Below are 27,773 nucleotides of genomic sequence, written 5' to 3' on the forward strand. Positions count from 1 at the left end.
TGAAAGCTCATCTTGGAAACATGGGATTAGATGAAGCTCTCAAGGGAGAAGAAAAAATGTCTGAAACATTGGAGAAATCCAAGAAGGAAGAGATCCTGAAAAAGGCAAGAAACACTATAGTGTTGAGCCTTGAAGATGAGATTTTGAGAAAAGTGGTTAGAGAGAAGACAACTGCTGCAATATGGGAAAAGCTTGAACAAACCTACATGACAAAGACTCTACCCAGCAGGGTTTATTTGAAACAAAAATTCTATGGTTTTAAAATGGATGAAGGTAAATCTATTGATGATAATCTTAATGAATTCACTAAACTTCTTTCTGATCTTTGCAGTTTAAATGTGGAAATTGAGGAGGAGGATCAAGCAATTTATCTTCTCAATTCACTACCTCAGCAATATGAACAATTCAGAGATACAATTTTATATGCAAAGGACACATTGGTGATGGATGAAATCGTTGGTGCCATATATTCAAAGGAACTATCTTTGAAGAACAATGGGAAACTATCAAGATTGAATGGTGAAGTGAATTTCACAAGAGGAAGACAACCACAAAGATCTTACAATCAGAATAAGAACGACAACCATTCAAGAAACCATGGAAGATCAAACTCAAGGGATTCTAGCAAAGACTCAAACAAGGATGTAAAGGGGTGCTATACATGTGGAAAGTTGGGACATTACAAAAGAGACTGTTACTTTAACAAGAACAGAAGTCTGAATCATAAGAATAAGAAGAACTATCATCATAACTCCAACAACAAATTTGAATCCCAAGATTCAGCAAACTATGGTGATGGATATGATTCTGGAGAAGTATTGCTAGCTGCTTCTCACATCCAAAATGAAAATTGGATCTTAGATTCTGGATGCACATTCCACATGACATACAACAAGCAACTACTTAGAAATTTCAAGGAAACAAGTGGTGGAAAAGTAGTTCTTGGAGACAACAATACATGTAGTGTGGAAGGCATAGGAAATGCTCATTTCAAGATGTTTGATGGAGCAATTCGAATTCTCAAAGATGTGAGGTATGTGCCTAATCTAACTAAAAATCTAATCTCTGTTGGAACCCTTGATGATGCAGGTTATACAAACAAGATTGAATCTGGCATAATGAAGATAAGCAAAGGTTCAATGGTGGTTATAAAAGGAGAAAAGAGACATGGACTCTACTACCTAATTGGTAATACGATGTGTTGGAGATGCATACGCTAGTACATGACGCAATGAAGATTCTAATGCCATATTATGGCATAGAAGGCTTGGATATATTAGTGAGAAGGGACTCAAAGTAATCCATGATCAAGGCCTGCTTGGGAAGGACAAAATCAGCAAGGTTGATTTATGTGAAAACTGCATTTTGGGAAAACAACACAGGTTGAGTTTTAGTGTTGGCAAGCATTGTTCCAAAGGAATTTTGGATTACATCCATGCCGATTTGTGGGGGCCAGAAAAAGTGTCTACACATGGGGGTAACTCTTACTTTCTCTCTATTGTTGATGATTTCTCTAGAAAAGTTTGGGTGTTTTTATTGAAAACCAAAAATCAAGCTTTAGAAAAGTTTAAACAATGGAAACTGTTAATTGAAAACCTAATAGAAAGAAAAATTAAGACCTTAAGAACTGACAATGGTCTTGAGTTTTGTAGTGGAGAGTTTGATGATTTTTGTAGGAACCATGGTATACAAAGACACGGAACTGTAAGGATCACTCCTCAACAAAATGGGGTAGCTGAGAGAATGAATAGAACATTGCTGAACAAGGTGAGATGCATGATGTTCAGCTCAGGTCTTCCAAAAACATTTTGGGGAGAAGCCTTGATGACAGCAGCCTATTTGATTAATAGAAGTCCTTCAACAGCTATCAACCTCATGACACCTGAGCATAAATGGACAGGCCTGATTTATCTAATTTGAGAGTATTTGGATGCATGGCTTATGTGCACCAAAGTGAGGGTAAGTTAGAACCTAGATCAATAAAAACTGTATTCCTAGGTTATCCTCAAGGTGTTAAAGGTTATAAAGTTTGGCTCAACAATGAAAGAGGTTTCAAAACTATAAATAGTAGGGATGTTATATTTAAAGAAGATGTATTTCCTTGCTTGAAAACTACTAACCATGACAATGCAGGAAATAAAACTAACCCTGCAGGTAGCATTGAAAATCAGATACAAATCAATGAAGAAGAAATGAGAGAAACTGGAAATGATCAAGGCACTGATCAGGTGGAAGTTACAAACACTGAGGGACAAATTAGAAATATAGATCAGGTGGAACCTAATCAGGAAGATGTAACAGATCCTCAAGACTACCAATTGGTTAGAGATAGAGATAGGAGGGTTTCAAAACCTACTCAAAAATATGGATTTTCTGCTTTCACAGATATGCTGGCATATGCTTTTGTCACAGCTACAGAACTTGTAAAAACTAAGCCAAAGACGTATTTAGAAGCTATTTCAAGTAAAGAAGCAAAGCATTGGAACAAGGCTATGGATAATGAGATGGGGTCATTGAAAAAGAACAAGACTTGGATAGTGGTTCCAAGACCAAAAGAAAAAAGGGTGATCAGTTGCAAGTGGATTTTCAAGCACAAACCGGGTTTTAGAGATGATGAAATGCCAAGGTTTAAGGCTAGACTCGTGGCAAAAGGTTTTAGTCAAAAAGAAGGAATTGATTTTAATGAAATCTTTGCACCAGTTGTGATATACAAGACAATAAGGATAATGTTGGCCTTGGTTACTTAGTTTGATTTAGAATTGGAGCAAATGGATGTAACCACTGCATTCTTGCATGGAGACTTAGAAGAGACTATCTACATGGATCAACCCGAAGGTTACAAAGAAAAAGGCAAAAATGATCATGTATGTCTCCTGAAGAAATCCTTGTATGGGTTAAAACAAGCTCTAAGACAATGGAATAAAAGATTCAATAGCTTCATTACACAACATGGATTCACAAGGAGCATGCATGATACATGCTTGTACTACAAAGGCACTGAAATATTACAAGCTGGATATCTTCTACTCTATGTAGATGATATGCTACTGATTAGCAAAGAAAAGAAAAAGGTTGAAGGAATGAAGGAAATTCTGAAATCTGAGTTTGACATGAAAGATTTAGGGGGTGCAAGTAAAATTCTGGGAATTAACATCAAGAGAGATAGGAGCAAAAATCAGTTATTTCTCAGTCAAAAGGATTATTTGGAAAAGGTAATTAAAAAATTCCAAATGAATGGTTCTAAGAAGGCAATAATGCCACTGTCAAGTCAGTTTCAATTATCTAATAAACAGTGTCCTAATACTGATAAAGAAAGGCAAGAGATGGAGGAAATACCATACTCAAATGCTATGGGATCTGTGATGTATGCTATGGTCTGTACAAGACCAGACCTAGCATATGCAGCAAGTGTGTTGAGCAAATACATGGGAAATCCTAGGAAACTCCATTGGGCTGCAATGAAATGGATGCTTAGGTACATCAACATCACTACCAAGGTTGGATTATGCTTCAAGAAAAACCAAGACAAAATTCAGGTGGAAGGCTTTGTGGATGCAGATTTTGCAGGGGATAAAGACTCAAGGAAGTCTACTACAGCTTACACATTTCTCATTTCTGGCAATTGTGTAAGTTGGAAATCTCAGATTCAACCTGTGGTAGCCTTATCTTCCACTGAATCTGAGTAAATAGCTGCAACAGAGGCAATTAAGGAAGGGTTATGGATACAAGGCTTGCTAGAAGAGATGAATTTATTCAAAGGAAAAGCTACTGTCTATACGGATAGCCAAAGTGCATTATACTTGTGTAAGAACCCAGTATTTCATGATAGAACAAAATATATTGAAGTAAGGTACCATTTCGTAAGGGAGAAAGTTACTCAAGAACAGATCAACATTGAAAAGGTACCAAGTGAAGAAAATCCTGCTGACATGGGTACTAAACTAGTTACACTTAGCAAATTCCAACACTGTTTCGAATTGCTAGGCATAGAAGAGGGTTAAGTCAGTAGGTGAACTGAATAATGATCTTAGGAGAAGTTTTCTTTAGATTGGTTTATTAAGTACTGAGGTGGAATTTGTTGTTTATTTCAGCCCTTAATAAAACCAATTAACTAAAAGGAATGATGACATGGCAAGTGAGAACTTGACACATCAACATGTGTTAGTTTAGTTAGTTTTTCTGTTATTCTTGTAATGGCAAAACCTGGTGTGGTGCTGCCTATATATAGTTCTATTCTTTTTCTGTTTTAAGTTAAGTAGCAGATAAGATAGATAGAGAGAGAGAGAGAGAGAGAGAGAATTATGTATGGTGAGGAAGATTACTTGTTCTTAGAGAGGGAAACTTATGGAGCATTGAAGAACTAAAGGGTTAGAAACCAAGGGAAGCAAGTTCAAGCTTCAGGTGGTTTCAAGGAGTTCAAGCTTCAGGATTAAAGCTAAGACAAAGGGAATATCTCATCATTTCTGTGTTATGTAATTTGTACAACTAAACATAGTGTAATCTTGCCATTTGATTCATGATAAAGACTAATCCTAAGGGAGTTCAAAGAGGACTAGGCTCTTCACTTTGTGAAGGAAGTTCGAACCTCTATAATTTTGATTGTGTTCTTTAAATTCTGTTATTATATTTTCTGCAATTCATTAATTCATTTCTGGTGTGTTGATTATTGTTTGTTTGCTGGTTGAGGTTGTTGTCTAACACAACATAAATAATTAAATTGATATATCTATTATCAATAAAACTTTCATTGTTTTAATCTCTAAAATGGGAAATGCTTCTCAATTAAAAGATTTTACGCCTATTAATTTATTTTATATCTTATATATAAAGCGGTGTCTCGAATCATTGTAAATAAATTAAAACCTGTGCTTAGTTCTTCAATATCTAACTTTCAAAGTACTTTTATTTATTCGAACGTATTTTTTTCAATAATAATTTAATTGCTCATGAATTTTTACATGCAATTAATAAAAAAAGAATGGATAAAAAAAGTTAAATTAGTCTACTAAAGTTAGATATGACTAAAGTTTTTAATAGATCAATTGAATGATCTTTTTAAAATTTATATATGAGGTTTTATATCTTTTTATTGACTTGGTTATGAAATGTGTTTCTACTATTATTTCTGTTCAATAAATAGTCAAGTTTTAGGTTCAGTGACTCCCCCTCTAGGCACATTAGGTAAGGTGATCCTTTAATCACCTTTATAATCTTTTTTAGCTTTGTTCAGAATGGCTCTCTACGCTAGGGGTGCTCATTCAATCCAATCCGTACTATTTTGTTCATAGTGCATCTGATTCGCACTAAGTGCAGATTTCATTTTTTGGATCCAATCCAATCCGCACAATAACTCAAATCCAATTCAATCCGCAAAAATGCGGATTAGATCGGTTATTTTGGATTAATTACTTTTAATATTAAATTATTTAATATTTATGAAAAAAATATTTTTTTTTCCACATAACTAGCAATAAAATAAAATAAATAATAGTTATTTTATGTGTTTAACAACAAATTAAAATAAATAAAACAACAAATAACAAATTCAAAAAAAGAAAAAAGAAAAAAAAAATTGTATGTATAAAGAAATGTTTAATTTAGTTTTAAATTGTATGTAGAAAAAAAAATAAGATTAGAATATACATTTGATGTATTAAGTTTTGAAATATAATTGTATTATATGTATTAAACTTTTAAATTATTATTTTCTTTACATTAAAATATTATTTGTATATATAGTTTTCTAAATTTTTTTATAAATATGTGTGAATTGGATTGAATCGGTTACTTTTACATGTCAATCAACATCTAATCTGCACAAGTGCGGATTTTAAATTTTCCAATCCATCCGCACCAGTGTAGATATCTGCACTTTGCGGATTGAATTGGATTGGATTAGATCGTGCGGATTGGATTGGATCGGCTATTTTACGAACACCTCTCTACGCTGCAATAAAATTTCTAAGAGTAAACTTAGTCCACTTTAGTCTAGACCGACCCTGATGCGAGTAGTTTTTGAGTTGGATTGCTTACTAAGTTATACTAACTAACCAGTCCAACCCTCTCTATATAAACACCCAAATGTGAAAGGGGCGTACGTTACGTTGTAGGCTAAATCAATTACATCTATTACTAAACGTCTTTAATGTTACTTAACAGTACTGACAATGATTTTGTTTGTTTACAATACTTTCACCTAAAGAGTATATTGCCTTAGAATATGTAATTGTTCAGATTAATTTCTACTCCATTAAATACTCTCTTCTCTTTTTGTATGTGTTTAATTTGTATATATATTATGTGTAGGAAACTTATTCTATCATATAAATGAAAGGGACAATATTCCTAATTTATCATCCTTATTGAACAAGTCTTTTGAAGAAGAATCATTCCTCAAATTTGTTTGACAAAAAGACAGACAGGTCCCTCTAGATTAAATTCCTTTCACGTGGGAACAGAATTAAAAAGAGAAAACAAATACAAGTACACCCTTTTCTTAAAAACAAATAACAAAATATTAATATAGAAAGAAAACCCATGTACAATGCTTAAATTTTATTATGATCGGTTGGTAACAAAAGTTTCTTTGTTGATTATTTCTCTTAGCATTTGAGCGGCAGAATAGTTAAAACATAGAGTAAATCCTATCTTAAATTCTGTATTTTGTAAAAATTATAAATTAGATTCTTTATTTTGTTAAATGACAAAATAGATCTTATATTTTTCAAAAAATATAAATAGTTTGTCAAAATAAAACTTAATAATAATCCAACCTAGAAGTATTATACAAAACTGGTTAAATTTTCTACATATGTTCGTGTTAGGAATTGTCTTCAAGTTGGTTATATTAAAAAAAATGTCAAAAATTAAACTCAAGGTCTTATTTGTACAATTTTAGAAAATACAATCTATTTTATCATTTAACAAAACAGAGAGTCTAATATGTAACTTTTTCAAAATATAAGATTTAAAATAGTATTTAACCTAAAACATATAATCTATATACTCTAAGTATACGTTAGCTTTATTAATCAAATATTTTAATTTTATTGCCAATATTAGGGAAAGAAAAGAAAATACACAATTTGTTTCACCGATTAATGTGATTTAACAACATTGTATTGTACTAGTATATATTTTAGGTAGTAGTCTCAGAGACAGTGGTACTAGAAGGAGTCTCTTCTACTTGATCAGATTCTTCCACATTGCTGGCTGATACCACTGTTGTTGCTTCTAGTTTTGTCACACGAAATATGGCCAGGTTGGTATCTCCTGTAAATTAAAATATGCATTACTCCTTTTAATTTTAATGCACATATATACAACTTCAAATGATTATATAAATATATAAGTTTAATTAATAGAATTAATTAAATTATATATTATAGGCTACATGCAGTCCACCCACTAAAACAAAGAGCTTAACTATGGATTATAAATATATGAATCACATACAAACAAACAATTATGCCATTAATCAAGTCAACTGTCAACAACTGCAACATCTAGAAACTGATTTCAACCACTCAAAATTAATAAATAAAACTTTGTTATGGTTTAAGTCATTGGCATTTATGGATTATAGATAATTGTAAAATGGGGATCGATAAGGAGACATTAGAATGATTCAAAGTTATATTCTAATTAATATATATAATATATATGGTGATGAAATTATTAGGACACAAACTCGTTCCAAATTATTACAATTCAGGATCATGAAAAATAATAACAAAAAAAAAATGCTGGTTAAAATTAGTTCGAATCCGAATAACAAAAAAAATTATTTGGATTGGGTTAGGATCAAGGGTCAATCCTTGTAACACGATATGTATTTGATTAATTAATTTTATTTATTTAAAACTATATATTTTCATTTAATGTAATTATTTAAATGCAAGAAACAAATTAATTAGAACTAAATATATATGCAAATTAAAATGTGATGATCGACATATAGTGTAAGATAAATATAGTTGAGACATAAATAAAATATATCTACCCGCAAATAAAATAAAAGAATAATTATATAAGACATCATTTTTTGTAAAAAAAAATTACATTTTTATATTTACAATTTTTTTTTTATATTTTTACGGTTTTTTATAAAAACAATACGAAAACAATAAAAAAATTACATAAAAGTAATGTAAAAATAACATTTAAATAACATAAAAAAAATCAACAACAAATTAACAAGAATAAACATAAAAAGACTGTATTTTTTGTAAATAAAATAAAAAAGAAAATTGTGAAAATATTTAAAATCCAATAAAACTGTACTTTTGTAATTTTTTTGTTGTTTTTATGTATTTGTGAAATAATCTTTTGGGTGATTCTACAAAGCACCCCTTTAAAATGGATACATTGATGCACCCTCTACTTGTTTCGGCATCCAGAAAAATTTTTTAGTCTTATTTTTTTCATATTCATGTACGTTATAGCTATTTGAGATAACCTACAAAATTTTAAGAAATTCAGAATAATTTACAATATAGAAAACAATGTTCAAACAGTCTATTTTACACGCGCATAAAATAAAATAGTCACGCGTGCAACACACTACTTGAACGCAATTTTTGGCGTGTTAAACTTTTCCGAATTTCTTAAAATTTTGCAGGATGTCTTAAATAAGTATAATTTACATGACCATGAGAAAAAATTTGACTAAAAAATTATTTCGGATACTAAAATAGATAGAGATGTATCAGTGTATCCCTTTTAAGGGGGTGCATTATAGAATTTCCCTAATCTTTTATAAATGAATATAACATATAACAGTAACACAAATATAACATGAGAATACAAATTGCAAACTCTAAACTTATATAAATGCATGTTTGATGAGAATGAAAGAGTTATTAAATGGATGAGTTACCAAATGTAATGGAATTTCCAGGGTAAAGAGTGGCGACAACACCAGGAGTAAGGCGTTTATCCCCAATAAAAGTGCCATTGGTGCTCTCCAAGTCCGTCACCAATAGATTCTCTTTCTTCTTTTCAATCCGAGCGTGACGAGCTGACACTGCATATTGTTATATCACAATTATTTAACACACAATTACTTTTTACTTCCCTTAATAAAAAAATTGTATACATATAAAATACACATTCATTTCATTGCCATATTCCTTTATCTTGTAAAGAGGAAAAAGGAAAAAAACACAATAACCATCAAGGAAGAATGAAAAAAAAAATTGTTTTATTTTATTTATTTTTTATGAGAAAAACAAACATTGTTTTATGATCATTGATCATTGTTTTATTAGCTTAAATTGAGGAATTTTTATCTTTTTATAATGATTTGTATTAAATTCTGATTCTTGTTAATAAGAGTTTAATTTCAAAAAAAAAAAAAAACGAACAAAAAGGGCCATAAATATAAGTGGGCCTATGCCTAAAGCCCCAACCGAAAGGAGCACTGAGAAAAGAGGTTTTACAAAGATACTGAATTTTAGATAAAAATTTACAATTTTACTGTCATGTGAAATTTTTTATAAAATAACCGTAAAACAACAAAACAGAACAATTAAAACAATAGTAAAATAATTAAAAATGGAATAATTGTAAAAACTTCACACAGTACGCAGTATAAAATATACACAGTATTTTATTTTTGTAAAAAAATATAGTATTTTAGAAAAAAAATTCGCCCACATTATAAAAGTTAGAAATTTCACCTATTATCTTTTTGTTAAGGAAAATCAAATTTCACCTATTATCATCTTATATATAATAACTAGAAAAGTATCACATTTTATATTGGATCTCAAATGTCGCACATAACCAGTCCTTCCTCAGGTGAAAATTTACCAATTTTATATTAGAATTTTTCACTAGTACCTGTGGCAACTGGAATCACCAAGTCAGCTTTATCCGGAACACGACCAACAGTCACCTCATCCTTAACAAAAATATAAATTAGAACAGATTACTTTTTAATGTTTACTTCATTTCACTTTAATGCTCCAAATTATAACTTCAAATTAATAATACTCACCGAAGCAATTTCATATGCATTTGGCAAATCAACCTTAAATCCTATATGTCTTGAGTCTCCATCACCTATCAACACAGATAACACTTCTCTTTATTAACTTATATTCTAATAATTAAAAAACAAATTATGTGAAATGTAAAATAGACTAACCAATAGGTTGAAGAAGCCATCTTTCAGAAACAATGGTAGGAGAAGTTTGAGGCTCAGAACTTGCAAAAACTACCCCTAAATTCTTCAACTGTTGTTGTTTGATTTTAAAGCCATGAATCTGCTTTAAAATAGTGGTATTAGAAGAAATGGGAACAAAATTAGAAACTAAAACAGAGGCTCTGGGATGGAATAATTTATTAAGAGGAGAAGAAGAAGCCTTTGGAAGCTTGGCTGCTATTTCCATTAATGTTTTCTATGGATGTAATCTTTCCTTTCCTTTTTGTTGAAAAATAAATATGTAAAATGATATATTGGGACTTGGGAGTAAGGGTAAGAATGATGAGAGTATTGGATGTCAGTGGATAATAGGGCCTTTTTTTTTTGAGTATATGGCAACCATTTAATGCTGAAAACAAAGTTATAAAATAATAATAATAATAAAAAAAAAAAGCTAAAAATAAAGTTTTCTTTTTATTCTTATTAATATTTGGATAACAAAAATCTTGATGCTGATCACTCTCTATCTCTCTAAGTATCTGTACTTCTTAAAGAGGTGGCAAAAATATATGAAAAATGCTAACACTACCTAAATTGGTATGTACAATTATTTATTAAATTTAATATATAACAATTTTTATTTATTCAGTAAATATATATAAATAATAAATAAGTATAATTAAGTATCAAATTTAACATAATTTAATACAATAATTTTTTTTATTCATAATATATTAACTTTTATAAAATATTATTAGACATTACATCGTAGTGGTGCCTAATAGTAATATTAAAAAAATATTCAATATTGCAACTACACATTAGAATCACAGTTCCATTGAAATCCACAATTAAGTTATTAAATCACAAAACAATAAACACAAAAAACATTTAAGAGTTTAAATTAGAATCAAGACATATCCTTATAAGAACAGAGCCAACCACAAGACACATATCACAACTTAAAAGATTTTTACCTTAATTTACCACTTTATTAAAGCTTTAAAATTTTCAAGAATTTGCAATAGTTTGCTATGCTCAACATCATTCGGTTGATTACAAAGTACTACTCACTTACCAAAAGAATGAGCTCAAAAGGTTGCTAAGGATATTTAGTGAGAGTTGTGACTAACTACTAGTTAGTTGAGTGGTTATTTTTGTTATGATTGTTAATCTTTTTTTAATTATCAAAGTTGTTACTATTTCTTAGTTCTATTAGATTAGTTATGTTTATAAATACTTTCATTGTATTCATTGTTAAAAGTAATGAGAATTATCATAATTATTTCTCTTCATATTTTTTATTTTTTTGTTACTCACTTTGTCTTCTAGTCAAGTTGGTATCAGAGTAATGTGTCCATAACAGCTTCTAGTATTTTTTCTACAAGCTCAATTATGGTTCTATACCATGTTTCTTCCTCTACTAAGATTAGATCGAAGCAACTAACGTTTTGGCAGTCTCAAGTGCTTTTTGTCGTTCGAGCTTAAGATCTTAAAGATATTTACCGATTAGGAGAAAAATAAAAAAAATTATGAAGAAGGTCACCAACTTGGAAAAAACCATGCAACTTTTGACCAGAAAAACTTGAAAAAGGAGAAAGAAATTGATGCCAACTTCATATTTTGATTAATAACTTTTAAGCAATTCGATAAATCTTTAAACAATAAATTGTTGTAACTAGTTATTTTTAGTGTAGGCGCACACTTCTTTTTAAAAGTTTTTTTAAAATGAATTTTTGGAGACTTTATTTATGAAAAGTTTTGTATTTTTACATTATTTTATGTCTTAAAGTTACGAGTCCTTATACCTTCTCCAAGAAAGGAGGCCACACTTAAATAACGATTGTTGCCCCTGATTTTGCCCAATATACGTGGACCAACCGGATAGGGACACGTGGACCAGAAGATCTTAACATTTAAATTAATTGCTAAGTCTTAATGAAGAAAGGCGTCTTCCGGGACCTGCCTCCCGGAGAAGGCGTCCGGAGTCCTCTACGCTCCCGGAGGCCTAAGTAACATCAAAGCATCTCCGCGAGATGCCAGGCTTCCCCTGAGCAATCACCTCGCATTTAATGCCGCATGGGAAGAAACGTGTCACTACAACAATTTTGGTTATTAGGGGCGGACCTATTACCGGCGGGGAAGGTCCGCCCCTAATAATAAGGTTATTACCGGCGGATGTGGGGGCCCGCCGGTATTAATCCAATTTTTCAGATTTTTTTTTTAAAATAAATAAAATAAGAATTAGCGGCGGGCATTTGGTAATACCGGCGGACAGCCCGCCGCTAATTTGAAGTTATCTGATAAGTGCGGGAAAACATAATGGGGCAATTCAAAATTTATTAGCGGCGGATTAATACCGGCGGGGTCCGCCGCTATTATTATTTGCGGCGGACCAATACCGGCGGGGGTCCGCCGCTAGTTGTATTATTACCGGCGGGTTAATTAATACCGGCGGGCCCCGCCGGTAATAATATGTCTATAAAAAAAAACCCCAACCCAGATACCCCATTTTCCCACTTCTCTCAATTTACATCAGCCATTTTCCCCCTTTCTCTCTCGGTTTGCAGCAGCATTTTTGCTCCACCACCGGCTGTTCCACCACCGACTCTGCTCCACCACTGCTTCAGGTAATTAATTTTCCCTTTACATTTCCACTTTCTACATTTCTACAAACTTATTTTTTTTTTCTGGTTGCATATTTTTTTTTTTGGTTCCTCTCTCGGTTGTACTGTGGCAGTGGACCTCCTCGAACCATCACCGTCGCATCACCGTCACCGTCGGATCTTATTTTCAAGTATGTGTTTTGTATTTATTTTTGATAGATTTTCTGTGTAATATATGTATAGGTTTGTAATTAGTTTGAAATTTGTAAATAAAATTAATTTTCTGTGAAATTTTGTGTTATGTTATATAAATTTCTGTTATATATTAGTTTTATATATAAATGTGTGATTTGTGATTTTTTAGGGTTTTTTATTTTGGTATGTAATATAAATTTGTGTTATATATTAGTTTTAGGGTTTTTTTATTTGCTGTGATATATAAAATGTATATATTACACTTTAATATATTTTTTCTTAGTATATGTATATATTTTTTTTGTTAATATATAAAATAAATAGGTGTATTATATACATTATATTTTGTTTGTGTAAAAGTATATGTATTATATATATTGTATTTTTTAATTTGTGAATAATTTTATATTGTATATATTATAGTTTTTATATATAAATATATGTTTTATATATTATATATTTTTTAATATATAAGTATATATATCATTTTTTATATATATAAATATAAATTTATTGTATATATTATTTTTTTATATATAAATTTGTATATATTATATTTATATATAAATATATAAATATATATTTATTGTATATAATTAAAATGTTCAAAAATTATTTTTATGTTATATATATTTTTATATTTTATAAATGAAATAAATAAAACTTTTATTATATAAAATATTTTATATATAATATTTATATATTTAATATTATATATATAAATATTTATTTAAATATGGTGTATTTAAATTTATTTTATTTAGTATTATTAGGAATTTTATTTAATTTTCTTAAATTGGTATTTTATTTATGTGTATGTGTGAAATGTATAATTATATAATTGGTTTGTTGTTTACTTTTGATTGTAAGTTACAATATGATATTATGTTATGAAATTTATTTAAAATTAAAATTTTAGAAGTTTAGAAGAATAAAAATGTGACAAAAAAAAAAGAATTTAATATAAATTTTTAGTATGAAATTTAATTTAGATTCATATAAATATTTTAGAATTTTAAATATTAATAATGAAGTTTAATAATGAATTAATATATTTTTATATTATCATAAAAAATAATAAAAATAATTTTAGTAATTAATTTTTTTTAATTAATTCATAAATCAATTTTTATATATTTGTTAAATTAGGAAGATTTTTTTATTTAATTTTCTAAAAAAAATAATTTAATCTTTTAAAGTTAATTTAATGTATTTAAAATAACTTACTAAGTTTACTAAAATATACTAAATGGTTAAAAGAAAAAAACTTTTCAACTAAAATATTTTTTTAGTGTACTTAGTAAAGTAATTTTAATATACTTATATATAACTTCAACTATTTATTTAATTAAAAAAAATACAATAAAAATTATATATGAAAACATAATAAATAATATGGTAATGTATGAAACTTGAAATCATAAAAATACAAATTAAATATAAAATCATAAAAGACAAAGTAAATTGAAATAGCATAAAATATTCATAAAATAGCATAAAATATTCATAAAATGGCATAAAATTTTCATAAAATAGCATAAAATTTTCATAATTATTTTATTGCCATTGCTTTAACTCATAAAGTTTTAAAACACTTTTAGATAACTATGGATAAATCTTGGACTTCTTGGAGAAAACGTGGTAAAGAATATTGGGAGTGTCTACAAGCATTTTTGGCAATGGCTTCAGCATATAAAAATTCCGATGGAAAAATTAGGTGTCCGTGTGTTAGATGCTTAAATACTCGATTTGAGCCTTTAAATATTGTAGAAGCTCATATATTTGATTGGGGTTTTGATAATGGTTATCAAAAGTGGATTTATCACGGGGAGCCAGAAGTAGAAGTGCCACGAAATGAAGTTTCACGAAATGAAGTTCTTGAGTCAATTTTAGATGATGAAGATGACGAGATGATTCCCATCATTGAAGATTTTATTCGACCAACAACTGAAGAAGTGCAAACCAACCCCGACTCTTTTCAGTATTATGATGACTTATTTGAAGAGATTGAAGCTGAATTGTACCCTGGATGCCATTGGATTTCTTCACTTAACTTTCTGGCAAAGTTATTGCATCTGAAAGTTCGTGGAAAAATACCTATTAGCGTATTTGATGAATTATTGAAATTGTTGAACCTTGCTTTTCCAAAAGGAAATAAAGTTCCATCAACATACTACGAGGCTAAAAAGAGACTGAAAAAACTAGGGTTGGGGTATGAGTCAATTCATGTGTGTGAGCATGATTGCTGCTTATTCTATAAAGAGCATGCAACCAAAGATGCTTGTCCAATTTGTGGAAGTAGTCGATGGATTACTTCAACAAAAACTAATGGAAAAAAAGTGCCTCGTAAAGTGTTGCGCTATTTTCCGTTGACACCAAGGTTGAAAAGATTATATGGTTCAAGACATACAGCAAAATATATGGTATGGCATCATACTGGAAAATCTAAGGATGAACGACTGATGCGTCATCCGGTTGATGGATTAGCTTGGAAGGACTTTGATGCTAAACATCCTAATTTTGCCAGTGAACCTAGAAATGTTCGCTTAGGTTTAGCTGCTGATGGGTTTAATCCATTTGGCAACATGAGCCTAGCTTACAGTATGTGGCCTGTTGTGTTAGCGAACTATAATCTTCCACCTTGGATGTGCATGAAAGACAATAATTTCATGTTGGCTCTACTTATTCCTGGACCAAAATCTCCAGGTAAAGACATGGATGTATTTTTGAGACCGTTGGTGGATGAGCTGAAAGAGTTGTGGGTTGATGGAGTTGATACGAGAGATTGTACGACAAACACTATGTTCAAATTGCGTGCAGCCCTTTTATGGACTGTTAATGATTTTCCTGCTCGAAGTAGTTTGTCTGGTTGGAGTGGTCAAGGATACAAAGCTTGTCCAACATGTAACGAAGACACTACTTCAATACGAGTAATTGGCAAGACATCTTATGTAGGTCACAGAAGATTCTTGCCCAGTAATCATCGATTTAGAAGGGACACCAACTTTGATGGAGAAATTGAAAGAAGACATCCACCGAGACGTTTTACTTATGAGGAAATTCTGGAACAAGTAAACAAACTTGTGCCACAAATTCCAGGCAAACATGAGCAATTTGGAGGTGTGAAACGCAGACGTGTTGCAGAAGATCAAAATTGGAGGAAAAAAAGTATCTTCTATGAGCTTGAGTATTGGTGTACAAATACTTTGAAACACAATATTGATGTGATGCACGTTGAGAAGAATGTGTGTGACAGTCTGTTGGGCACAATCTTGGACAACGATAAATCGAAAGACACAACTAACGCGAGACATGATTTGAAGAAATTAGGAATAAGGGAATGGTTGTGGATTTATGAAGATGATAATGGCAAGTTAATGAAGCCACACGCCCCGTATGTCCTCAAAGCTGACGAAAAATTGAAATTCTGTCAATTTATCAAGGACGTGAAGTTTCCTGATGGATTTTGCTCAAATTTGAAGAAGAAAGTGAGCAATGATTTATCAAATGTTCTTGGATTGAAGTCTCACGATTGTCATGTAATTATACAAAGATTATTGGCAATTGGTGTTCGTAAGTTTCTCCCTAAAAATGTATCGACAACTATTGCTGAATTATGCAACTTTTTTAGGCAAGTATGTGCTAGAACCATAAACTTTAAAGATATGGAGGAAGCACAAAAAGACCTAATTTTGATATTGTGTAAGTTGGAGTTGATTTTCCCTCCAGCTTTTTTTGATATCATGATTCATTTGGTCTTACATTTGCCTGAAGAAGCAATTTTGGGTGGACCTGTGTTTATGAGATGGATGTACCCTTTTGAGAGGTACATGAAAAAATTGAAGAATTATGTTGGAAATAAAGCTCGTCCCGAAGGGTCAATAGCTGAAAGCTATGTTGCAGATGAGGCATTGACGTTTTGCTCTATGTATTTTAAGGGGGTAGAAACCAAATTTAACCGACTTGATCGCAATGAAGATGAAGTGATTCCTAGAATTCTTACCGTCTTCCAATCACAATGTCATCCCTTAACAAGAGCAAATATAATGCCTCTAGATAGAAAGACTCGTGAAAATGCTGAGTGGTTCATCTTTGACAATTCACCTGAAATAAGACCATATTTAGAGTAAGTTTTTTCCTTTATTAATCTATATTTAGTCTTATTCTACATAGTCTTATTTAACATTTAACGTAATGATGTTATATAACTTACAGTGAACACTTAGAAGAGATAAAACTTCAGTACCCAGATGGAGATCATAACATCTTACACAAAAAGTTTTTCCAACGATGGTTTCATAAGAAGGTGATATGAGACTGTGAATTATGATTTCACCATGATCATGATTAATTATGAGTCATTCTAATATAATCTTGTTCATTTAGATCTATGATTTAAACAAGCTTGGATCATTGGAGAATGGTGAAGAGTTGCTAGCTTTAGCATGTGGTTCAGATCACTTAGTAACATATTATGAAGGTGTTGTAGTGAATGGCGTTCGTTACATGGTAGCTGAACGTGACAAGAAGCGTACTACTCAAAATAGCGGTGTCTCTGTGGCGGGAACAGAAGGATTCAATTATTATGGAACCCTAGAAGATGTGATGATGTTCACTTTTTGTGGTGTGTATTCAGTGACATTATTTCGGTGTAAATGGTTCAATACCAATCCACAGAGGAAGAAAACAATCATTGAGAATAACATCATTAGTATCAATGTTAGTGGTGAATGGTACAAAGATGACCCATTTATACTTGCTACTCAAGCTAAGCAAGTATTTTACCTCGATGATTTGCTTAGAGGTAGACATTGGAAAATAGTCGAGAATGTAAACCACCGACAAATTTGGGACATTGAGGAGGATGAAGATGATGAAGATGTTGTACATGATTTAAGCTCCTCAAATTTTCGGTTGACTGTGGATATAGGAGAGTTAATTTTGCAACCTGCTGATGTAGCAACAATAATTGATCCTACACAAAATTTGAATGTAAATCAACCTGATGAAAATGTTGTGGATGGTGACGTTGATGATGTAATAGATGACGAAGTAGGCGAGTTGCTAATTGATCGATGTGAAGACGATATTGATTCTGAAAATGATGAGTGTGATAGTGACTATTAGTTTACTCTACTTATTAATTTGTTTGTAATAATATTATAAGTGATGAATATGATGACGTTAATTGTATTTACACTATAAATATTTTTCTTCCAACCTTTATTTATACTAATTTAGTCATACAACTTTGCTTTTAAAGAGTCATAATGGCAGCTGATGTAGCTTCTTCTCACGGGGGAGATGGTGGTGGTTTTGATCCACCTGATCCTAGTAGGGTGCCCTCATCCTGCGAGGCAGCACCACCGCCCAAAAGGAAAGGTCATGGTGCTGCTACTAATATACCGCTAGAGGATCGCAGACGTAAGAACGAGGGTCCATTGCCGCTTACGCTTGATCCTGCAACAGGAAAAGTAGTTGGCTTGGAGCACCAAGCTTTCATCCGGCAGTTGGGTTTCGAAGTGAGCACATTATTGCCGGGGAACTACTTGGACTTTTGTGATGTACCTCAACATCACAAGGAACAAGTTGTACAGAGAATGAAGGTAATAAATTGATGGACATAATAAATTTTATTCATGTATAATTAAATTAAGTAATAATTTAATTCTTCAAATGTAGTATTTTTATGATATCGATGGTCATGCTGAACCCGAAAAAGTGATGAGGACTCTTTACCATGAGATGGCCAAAAGATACTCAGAACGAAAAAACATTAGGCATACTTTCTTCCAAAAATATTATGAGGGAAACCCAGATAATCTTGAGGCGACACTCAATGCTACTCCTGAGCACTATGTAACAAGAGAGCATTGGAAAGAGATTATTGATTTGTTTTTTAGCCCAAAATTTATAGCGCGTTCCAATCAAAACAAGCAAAACAGAAAACTAATGAAGTACCCCTCAACTCAAGGCACAAAATCAATGGCAGCTCAGCGTCATGAATTTGTAAGTAGACTTCAAATAATTCATTTATTGAAATTATTTTTTTTTTCAGAATCTAACACTGATATTATTACAGAAAGAGCCTGAAAAAATGTTATACCAACTTGGAGAGACAGCCATCTGAAGAAGGACAAAACTTGGGTCAATGATGCTGCTAAAGAGAAATTTGTGAGTTACACTAATAGTTCAATTTTTTTCTTAAAACTATCACATAATTAATTATTTAACAATATTTATTTATGCATGTTTAGGAGGAACTCACTCGTGAAATGGAGGAAGAGATGGCGAGAAGTAGGCTTCAAAGCCAATTTGGCAGTGATTCTGGATCTTCGCAGGTGCCGTCTGACATCGAATTCAAGGTCATGGGCAAGGTCATGGGTGACAGGAGTGACTATATTCGAGGAGTCGGTTACAACATAGCAAAGAAGGGGAAAAGATCAACAACAACATCTAGTTCTTCCAGCCAAAGCCAGACTCAATCTCAGGCAGGGTCTACTCTTTCTCAAAATGTTGGTATTATGGCTGAGATGTTTCAGAGATTGCGTGAACGCTTTCCTCCGGGACAGGACACTTCTGATCTGTATGACCCGCGATTTGATAGATTCCTCCAGCAATATTTACCTACCCAACCTCAGGGTAGTGCAACATGTCCAAGGCCGCAACAACAACCATTATAGCAGACTCAGCAATCTCCTAATGTGCAAGGAAGCGCCTCCCAATCTCCTCTTATTCCGAACATGTTTGGACGCTCCTCCCAGTCTCCTCCATTTTTCTACTCTGATTTTTTTGGAGGATCACAGTCCCAACAACCGATGTTGGGCCAATTTGGGAGTTCATCTCAACAGCCAATGTTTTTTGGGGGTCCAATGCAGCAAACTTCTCCGGGTCAATTTTTCGGTCCACAAAATCCATATTTTTTTCCTGGTCAGTTTCAGCAACAACCCCCGAACTTCTCGCCACAACAATCTCCAAATGTTTCGCAACAACAACAATCTCCGAATTTAGCACAACAACGACAAACTCGACAATTTCCGGAGATTTTATCTGCTCAGCAACCATATTACCCATCACCGCCAGTATCGCAAGCTCAGGACAATGCACCAAATCCTGATATTAACTTAAATGCTACTGGCTCAAACTTTGAAGATGATTTGTTTAATCAAGACAATATTAATTAGTGTATCTTAATTTTTATTATGTTTGGATTTCTTTAAGTTTAAATTAATGTATGGATAATAATCTTTTAATTTTTAAATTTTAAATAATGTATGGATGATAATTTGTGGGTTTATTAATTTTAATTTTGATATTTATTAATAATATAAATTTGAAAAAAGTTAATTAAATAAATATTTCTAATATTATTTATAATATTTAATTAAATATAACTATTTTTTAATTAAATAATTATTTATAATATTTATTAATAAAATTATTTAATTTTTATATTTTTTTTAAAAACAGCATTATTACCGGCGGACACCCGCCGGTAATAATGCCTCAGATCAATTAATTACACGCATATTCACCGGCGGACCCCGCCGCTATTTGTCCGCCGGTATTAATGATTAATAGCGGCGGATGTGTCAGTCCGCCGCTATTAATGATTAATAGCGACGGGCTATTACCGGCGGATTAATACCGGTGGATGCCCGCCGCTAATGGGCTTTACCGGCGGATTTCAGCATTATTACCAGCGGACTGTTCCGCCCCTATTAATGGTGTTTCTTGTAGTGTGTTGGGACTGCCACACGCAATAAAGTCTGACGACACAACCCCCAATCTGCACCTACGAAGCTATGATCACTTAAGTCTATTGATGGCTACACTGCGAAGAGTCACGTCAGTCAAAAGGCAATAAGGACATTCCACATAAAAGCCCTACAGCACCTAGGGATTTGACCATGCATTACCCATGGTATATTCATTGGGAATACCCAACTTTATGGATTCTTACAGAAATACATGTACTATAATCCTGGGAATCACCCCACCAAAAATACTATAAATACCCCCTCAAAGCTCATTAAATGGGGTCGAGAATTTTGGATTGCATAAGTGCAAGAAGAGTAAATACTCACCAAGAACATTCTCTGTATTTAATACAACCACGTAAAAATTCTTCTCTTAACTTCTTACAGTTCTCTAATCTTTTAATATTTTATTGGTTGCCGAAAATCTCGGTCAACAACGACGATGCCACCTCCTCACGATTGAGAGCCACTGCTCCCTCATCCCACGACAAGTGAATCATCATCATGCACCAAATTATATCATCGCTGACATAAAGATACATTACTCGTTGCACACTTAGATTAATTATTTATGTTTGTGCACAAGGCTCACACTCAGACTTAATTAAAACAAAAGACTCGAATACTACTCTTAGTGATACTTATAAATCTTAGTACGATAAATAGAAGGAATTAGACTTGCAACCAATGTTCTCCACCCATGAGGTTATCTACACATGAAATAACCAACAAGGGAAAATATTATCTGAATATTCTACTATAAATACCATAGTACACCCTTATGGGGGAGACTAGGATATGAGCCACTGGTCTCAATTTGCATGATCCAATCTAATTTAATTTGCAAAGTGTGTATTGAATTGAAATAAAAAATATAAAATTTGAACTTTTGCGGATTGAATATTGTTTGATATGTAAAAGTTACGATCTAATCTAATCTGTACTTATTTATATTTATTTTAAATTATAGGTATATTATTAATCTTTTTCAAAGCTTAATATATCAAACATATATATTTATATACAAAAAAACATAATCTAAAACTATAACTTATCTTTCTTTTTACACACAACTTTTTATTTATTTTTTTGTTAAAGAATTTAAATGGAATATTTTTTGTTAGGAATTTCGGAGAATTTTTATAATTCTAACAATATATTAATAGAGTATGAACTCATGTAAAGATCAACAATAATAAAAATAAAAACAAAGGAGTTAAAATCATAATAATGAAATAAGAACATTAACAATATTTTTATGAACAATGTTGACGTGAACTCGTTAATGATGGTCAAAAACTCAATGTATGAATGTCAAAAAATAGATGACATTAGTGTGTAACTTAAGAACTCATAGAGCAACAATGGTAAAAAATGTGTCTTGTATTATCAACTTATTAGCTTATGTTACAAAGAACTTTTAACCAAGCTCTAATGGCTTGAAATACATTAGTGGTCCACAAAGGATAAGATGACGTTCTAATCCTACAAGTCCCGGTGCAGGAGATGGTCTTGTGCATTGTACGCCATAAAAATATATTAAAAAAAATATTCGAACGTAAGAATATAAAAAATTTACAAAAAAAATTGTGTTTTATGTAATTATCTCTTTATTTTATTAACATATTAATTTATTTTAAATATTTATATTTTAGTAATATATAAGAAATAAGTAAATATTTTTAAAAAATTATTAGAGTTTTTAATAAAAAAAATAATTTATTATTAGAATAATTTACGACATAAATACATAAGTTTAATTATTGATTGCAAATAAATACTCAAGTTTAATTTTTTGCGGTAATCATACCGAAGTTATATTTCTAAAACTCCGTAGGTAATTGGCCATTAAATGTCAAGTCATTGTCCACGTGTTATTTTCTTATTGGTATATTTAAACTATTTTTTTTTAAAAAAAAATAAAAGTTTAATAATGTGGACCAATCAGGGATTAACACGTAACAATTTACTTAACACTTAACAGCCAAGTACTTACATAAGTTTTAAAATTATAACTTAGGCATTATTAGCGCTAAAAATTAAACTTAAGTATTAATTTTCAATTGAGAGTTAAACTTAGATATTTATACCGCAAATTACTCTTATTATTATAAAAGTTAAGTTGCACTAACTTTCATTTTTAGCTATAATTTCTCTATAAATTCTTCAATAAACTGATTTTCACTGTTTGAGAAAGTAACTTTTAGTTTTTCAAAAAACTGTACCAAACTAATCCTAAAAATGCAAAAATTTAATCTTCAAAATTCATACAGAGAACTATTAGCCGTTACCGAGGCCCTGAAAGTTCCATGGCCTCAATGTTGAAAGAAGATTCCTCATGAACTTCACTATAGTTTCTAGAGAAACTACTACAAGCCCTTGCCTCGCCGAGGTTGGTTCCGCCTTGTGATTCCTCAGCTGGTGCCAAGGGTTCAACAAGACCTTCTAAAATTTTCAAGATTTCCGACATCTTTGGACGAAGGTTGGGATTAGACTGAGTGCATTGTAGAGCCAACTCCACTGATATTTCAAGATCATCCGGGTCAAAACACCCTTTAAGATCTTTGTCCACTATTACTTCTAGCTTTTTCTCTTGATGCAAAGTCTTTACCTGCATAATTGATTAATTGAACCATCTTTTAGTGACATTCAATTGAAGAAAGATCTTTAAATTTGATTTCAAACAACTTAACCAAAACTTACCCATTCTAGAATCATTCCCTTTTGAACTTGACCATTCCCTGCATCTAAAGCCTTTTGCCCAGTTATGAGTTCCAAAAGTAGAATGCCAAATCCAAAAACGTCGGTCTTTTCAGAAGACTGTCCCGTTGACAGATACTCGGGTGCAATGTGTCCCACTGTGCCCCGCACTGCAGTTGTAACATGAGAATCCCTCCTATCTAACAGTTTAGCAAGACCGAAATCCCCAACCACGGCTTCAAAACTCTCATCAAGCAAAATGTTAGCAGCTTTCACATCCCTGTGAATAATTTTGGGATTGCATTGCTCGTGCAAGTAAAGAAGCCCGCGAGCAGTTCCAAGGCCAATGTGCAGCCTTCTATTCCAGTCAAGTGACGGTTTTTCACGACAAGTTTCTCTCAAGCGATCGGCAACACTACCATTAACCATGTATGGATAAACAAGCAACCTCTCATTGGATGTCATACAGAAACCGTACAGACGTAGGAGGTTTCGATGCAAAGCCAAGCCAATCATTTCAACTTCAGTCTGAAACTGCATTTCGCCAGTGTAGTTTGGATCTTTTAGTCTCTTAACAGCCACCATTGTCCCATTTGGAAGACATCCTCTATAAACAACACCAAACCCACCTTGGCCTAGAATGTTTTTGCGACTGAAATTACTTGTAGCAATTTGCAGATCACGAAATGCAAATCTTTTCAATTGACTAATGTCAAATTCATAATCTTGCTGCACTGAAAAGTTTGAATTACCACAATCTCTCAGGAAACTTATCATGTACTGAATTAAGTATATGTTTAAACATAGTTTAGGAAGTACCATAAGATGTGGAGAAAAGACGAGATCGATACCAATGCACCCAGCAAACAATCAGCATCACAGAAATGACGAATGTGCAACTAATGCCAATGGCGACAGAAAGCACCCATCGGTGGTGACCAGTGACTTTTGCTGGTGAACTGGTGTCTGCAATTGTAAAAGAATTTTAAAAATCTGATGAACTACAAAGCAACTGGATGTCAGAAGTTTAATCCATTTTACCATTTATAGGTTTCGAATTGCCCATGCAAATTTGCGCCGATGAAGGACTACACAAAAAGTTGTTTCCTGTAATACTACAACCCAATATTTCAAAAAATCAAACATCAGTAACTAAACACAACTACCATCTAAAGAAATTATTAAAATGTCAATTTTGAGTTCATACTTCATAGTTCTCATTTTTTTCTTCTCTCTTATCAATTTTCTATGAATCACTTCCTCTTTCCACAATTTTTTTATCTCCTTATAATTCTTCACACAATTTTCTGTACCTTGGATAACTAGCTAACTAGGAAAAAAGTGTGAAGGAACACATCAAGTAAGGATTGTTGTCAAATTACAGAAAATGGCTAAGACATATATCAACAGAAAATGTGAAATTATGAAATGGATTCTAATTTCCATAAAAATCTTACCTGTAGGCTTGAGCAAGTATGTTTGGAGTTGGGCCACTAAGATTATTGAATGATAAATCCCTGTGTGGTAATTATATTTGAAATTAGAGCCTCATAAACTATACTCGTGAGAAGAAAGCGAAAATGTGATGAAACACATACAAGAAAGAAAGACCAGACAAACTTGCGACGGGTTTAGGAATTGGTCCAACTAACTTGTTTCTGCTAAGCCGCCTGAAAAACTTGGCATGAAAATGATTTGAAAATGTAAATGGTTAGACCAAAACATGATATTAAAACCAACTTCTACAGAAAACATTGAAATTTCAGTAACTAAATTTATTCAATACCATACTCACAAGTAACTTAGGTGAAACAGGGACCCCAAAGAGCTAGGGATTTTTCCTTCGAGCTCATTACCCGAAAGGTCAAGAGTGTGAAGCTGTGAAAGTTTCCCAATTTCTGCTGGGATAGAACCAGTCAAGTGATTGTTCTGCAACAGCCTGTAATAGTTGAGAATATTGCACCAGGGTGAATGCATTTAAGTACACACTTAATCCAGAAATGGACACAAAACTTTCACTTTCATAACTTGGAATAACCAACTAAAGAAGCCATACTATACTAACACACTCCAGAGCACATTTAGTTTATGCCTGTAATTTTCTAGTCAAGAGAATAACTTGATATGTATGTTATTAAAATGTGGTGAATATAAAACATTTCATCAACACATGATTTTCATTTCCCTTGCTCCAACAACTTGATTCTTTCAGCATTTTGTTAGATCAAATCACAACTTTGAATATTGAAAGAACCCACCCTTAACATTAAGGGTGTGTTTGTATAGAATTGAAATTGGGTGTAATTTAAGGTAATTGCACAATTTTGTGAGTTTGTTTTACCACATAATTATATTGAGAGGTCTCATACCACATACAAATGGGATTACACTGTTAAAAACTTTCCAATTTAAATATTAACTATTTTGTCAAACAAAAAATCCCTCCTAAACTATTGAGATTGTTGGATTTAAGAAATTTTGTCTAATTTCATTCAATTTTACTAATTCAGTGATTGTTTACGTACTACATCATCTTCTCCAGACTTTGATATCGACCAAATCATGTCTCTCGAACTTTAACATGTACCAAATCATGTTTCCTGAACTTTCATCCATGTTAGACTTTTTACTAAAATTGGAAAAAATCCTTAAATCAAATAATCTAAATAGTTCAGGATAGATTTTTAACGACCTTAAAAGTTCAGGGACATAATTTAGTACATGTCGAAATTCGGGAGGTAAAAATACTAATTAACATTTATAAATAAAGTGTAATTACTATGATGTATAATTACTACACTAATAATTACAATACCTAGTAACTACAAAACTATTTCCAAATGCACCCTAAAATGCAAAGTCTTCAAATTCAGAATTGATAGTTAATTAACTATGTAAAGAAAAGTCAGAATTGAACACTGCTGCTACACACGATAAACAATATATAGTAATGAGAAAAAGAAGTCCAAAGAGGCAAAAACGTACATTGTCCGAAGGTGAGTTAAATTTCCAATGCTTGGAGAAAGCGTTCCAGCTAAACCCATAGTCGTCATTTCACTATCAGATTCAAATGTTTCCAAAACCAAAAAGATGAATCATCCCCTATTACAATTTACACATAGCCTATATAGCTCTTAAAGAAATAAAACAGGAAAGCATTAATTGCATTCCATAATTAAACCCCATAAAATTAGTATCATGAATCTTAGAAAATGAGACTACTTACAGTGAAATAACAAAGCCCTCAACAGAGCAACCCACCATGTTCCATGTACAAGGGTCAACAGAGTTTATATCCCAACCAGCCATTACTTTAAGCTCATCCTTCATATCTTTCTTCATGGACATCAATGCAGCCACTGCATCAAACAAACTAAAGTCAAACTTCCATAAAAACCGAAAAAGAAAATTTCCCAAAAGAGACAAACCTTCATAGTTGACACCCTTTGGAGAAAGAAGACTATCAGAGGCTTTAACCAAAACCAGAGTGTAGTGGAAAGTGTAGAAAAGCCAAAAGCAAATCTTTAGTGCTTTCATTATGGAAAAGGACCAGCTGAGCTAAGTGAAGTGAGGGAAAACAAATAGCCCAGAAAAGAAAAGAAAAAAGGTAAAAGGAAAAAGGGAAACTTTTTACATTAGCTTTAGCACTTAGCCATGTGAGGATTTGATTGAAGCTGAGGTTATAGTCTCTTGTTTTTTGAGAGAAAACTGAGATATCATGGTTGCCCTTTTTCTCAGTTTGTATTGGAAAACCAAAAACAAAACATGAAAAAAAAAATGAATAAAGATAAGAAAACCAGTTTAAAAGCCGTAAAACTTAGGAAAACATATCGAGATTTGGGAAGTGACAGAGATTGTCGGCTTGGAGTTTAGTCACTACAGATCACATGTGGTAAGGACTAGCGGCTGTCATTTTCACAACCAATCAACATTAGAATAAAGTCCTCACACTCACAGCACAAAAATTAAAACAAACTCAAAAGTCCAAAATCAAAATCCAAAATCCAAAATCCAAAATCCAAACTAATACACATTTGGAGCGTCTTCATGCTACTCCCTATTTTCTTTTTTAACTAAAATATAAAGTTATTTTTAGTATCTAATAGCATCTCAAATGTTAGTATTTTGTAAGAATGTTAAAAATTTACACATCATTTAAAAATATAATATTTTATATTATCTTTCTTTTACATTATTTTTTTTAGTACTCTTAATTCTAAAAATACTTTAATATATAACATTCTTTAGAAACCCTATAATTATGATTTGACACATTATTATTTAATATATATTCTAAATTTTAGCTACAATAACTTTTTAGTTTCAATTTTTTATCAAAAAATAATGAATAGCATCAATGCTACA

General features: G+C 31.8%; 3 protein-coding genes across 3 annotated transcripts; 1 reads left to right on the forward strand and 2 right to left on the reverse strand.

Moving 5' to 3' along the window:
• Positions 1-7,023: 7,023 nt before the first annotated feature.
• On the reverse strand, positions 7,024-10,577 carry LOC115718504 (uncharacterized). Its single transcript, XM_030647303.2, has 5 exons — positions 10,151-10,577; positions 10,001-10,065; positions 9,844-9,904; positions 8,879-9,025; positions 7,024-7,272 (listed from the first exon to the last, which is right to left on the reverse strand). Exons 1-5 carry the CDS (start codon positions 10,392-10,394, stop codon positions 7,139-7,141), a joined length of 651 nt encoding a protein of 216 aa, XP_030503163.2. The 5' UTR covers positions 10,395-10,577; the 3' UTR covers positions 7,024-7,138.
• A 3,978-nt stretch (positions 10,578-14,555) lies between these two features.
• LOC115695444 (uncharacterized) lies at positions 14,556-18,075 on the forward strand. The gene is made up of 3 exons (XM_030622509.2): positions 14,556-17,074; positions 17,164-17,254; positions 17,335-18,075. Exons 1-3 carry the CDS (start codon positions 14,556-14,558, stop codon positions 18,073-18,075), a joined length of 3,351 nt encoding a protein of 1,116 aa, XP_030478369.2.
• Positions 18,076-22,845: 4,770 nt separating this feature from the next.
• On the reverse strand, positions 22,846-27,348 carry LOC115721285 (probable LRR receptor-like serine/threonine-protein kinase At5g45780). Its single transcript, XM_030650553.2, has 10 exons — positions 26,837-27,348; positions 26,635-26,767; positions 26,394-26,465; positions 25,204-25,347; positions 25,007-25,078; positions 24,866-24,925; positions 24,450-24,523; positions 24,228-24,374; positions 23,412-24,142; positions 22,846-23,319 (listed from the first exon to the last, which is right to left on the reverse strand). The coding sequence occupies exons 1-10, from the start codon at positions 26,943-26,945 to the stop codon at positions 22,996-22,998; spliced, it is 1,866 nt and encodes a 621-aa protein (XP_030506413.1). The 5' UTR covers positions 26,946-27,348; the 3' UTR covers positions 22,846-22,995.
• Between the last annotated feature and the right edge of the window lie 425 nt (positions 27,349-27,773).

This window comes from Cannabis sativa, chromosome 2 (assembly GCF_029168945.1).
Source record: "Cannabis sativa cultivar Pink pepper isolate KNU-18-1 chromosome 2, ASM2916894v1, whole genome shotgun sequence".
In the NCBI taxonomy this organism is placed as follows: domain Eukaryota; kingdom Viridiplantae; phylum Streptophyta; class Magnoliopsida; order Rosales; family Cannabaceae; genus Cannabis; species Cannabis sativa.

What these genes read in the sequence shown, in the direction of transcription:
- LOC115718504 (XM_030647303.2), bottom strand. Translation starts at nt 10,394, where the DNA reads ATGGAAATAGCAGCCAAGCTTCCAAAGGCTTCTTCTTCTCCTCTTAAT. An exon ending in ATGGCTTCTTCAACCTATTG is followed by an intron (nt 10,066 to 10,150) that starts GTTAGTCTATTT and finishes CTGTGTTGATAG; the next exon opens with GTGATGGAGACTCAAGACAT. An exon ending in ATGCATATGAAATTGCTTCG is followed by an intron (nt 9,905 to 10,000) that starts GTGAGTATTATT and finishes ATTTTTGTTAAG; the next exon opens with GATGAGGTGACTGTTGGTCG.
- LOC115695444 (XM_030622509.2), top strand. Translation starts at nt 14,556, where the DNA reads ATGGATAAATCTTGGACTTCTTGGAGAAAACGTGGTAAAGAATATTGG. An exon ending in GAAATAAGACCATATTTAGA is followed by an intron (nt 17,075 to 17,163) that starts GTAAGTTTTTTC and finishes TATAACTTACAG; the next exon opens with TGAACACTTAGAAGAGATAA. An exon ending in AACGATGGTTTCATAAGAAG is followed by an intron (nt 17,255 to 17,334) that starts GTGATATGAGAC and finishes TTGTTCATTTAG; the next exon opens with ATCTATGATTTAAACAAGCT.
- LOC115721285 (XM_030650553.2), bottom strand. Translation starts at nt 26,945, where the DNA reads ATGAAAGCACTAAAGATTTGCTTTTGGCTTTTCTACACTTTCCACTAC. An exon ending in GAGGGCTTTGTTATTTCACT is followed by an intron (nt 26,466 to 26,634) that starts GTAAGTAGTCTC and finishes TGAATCTGATAG; the next exon opens with TGAAATGACGACTATGGGTT. An exon ending in CAATTCGAAACCTATAAATG is followed by an intron (nt 24,375 to 24,449) that starts GTAAAATGGATT and finishes TTACAATTGCAG; the next exon opens with ACACCAGTTCACCAGCAAAA.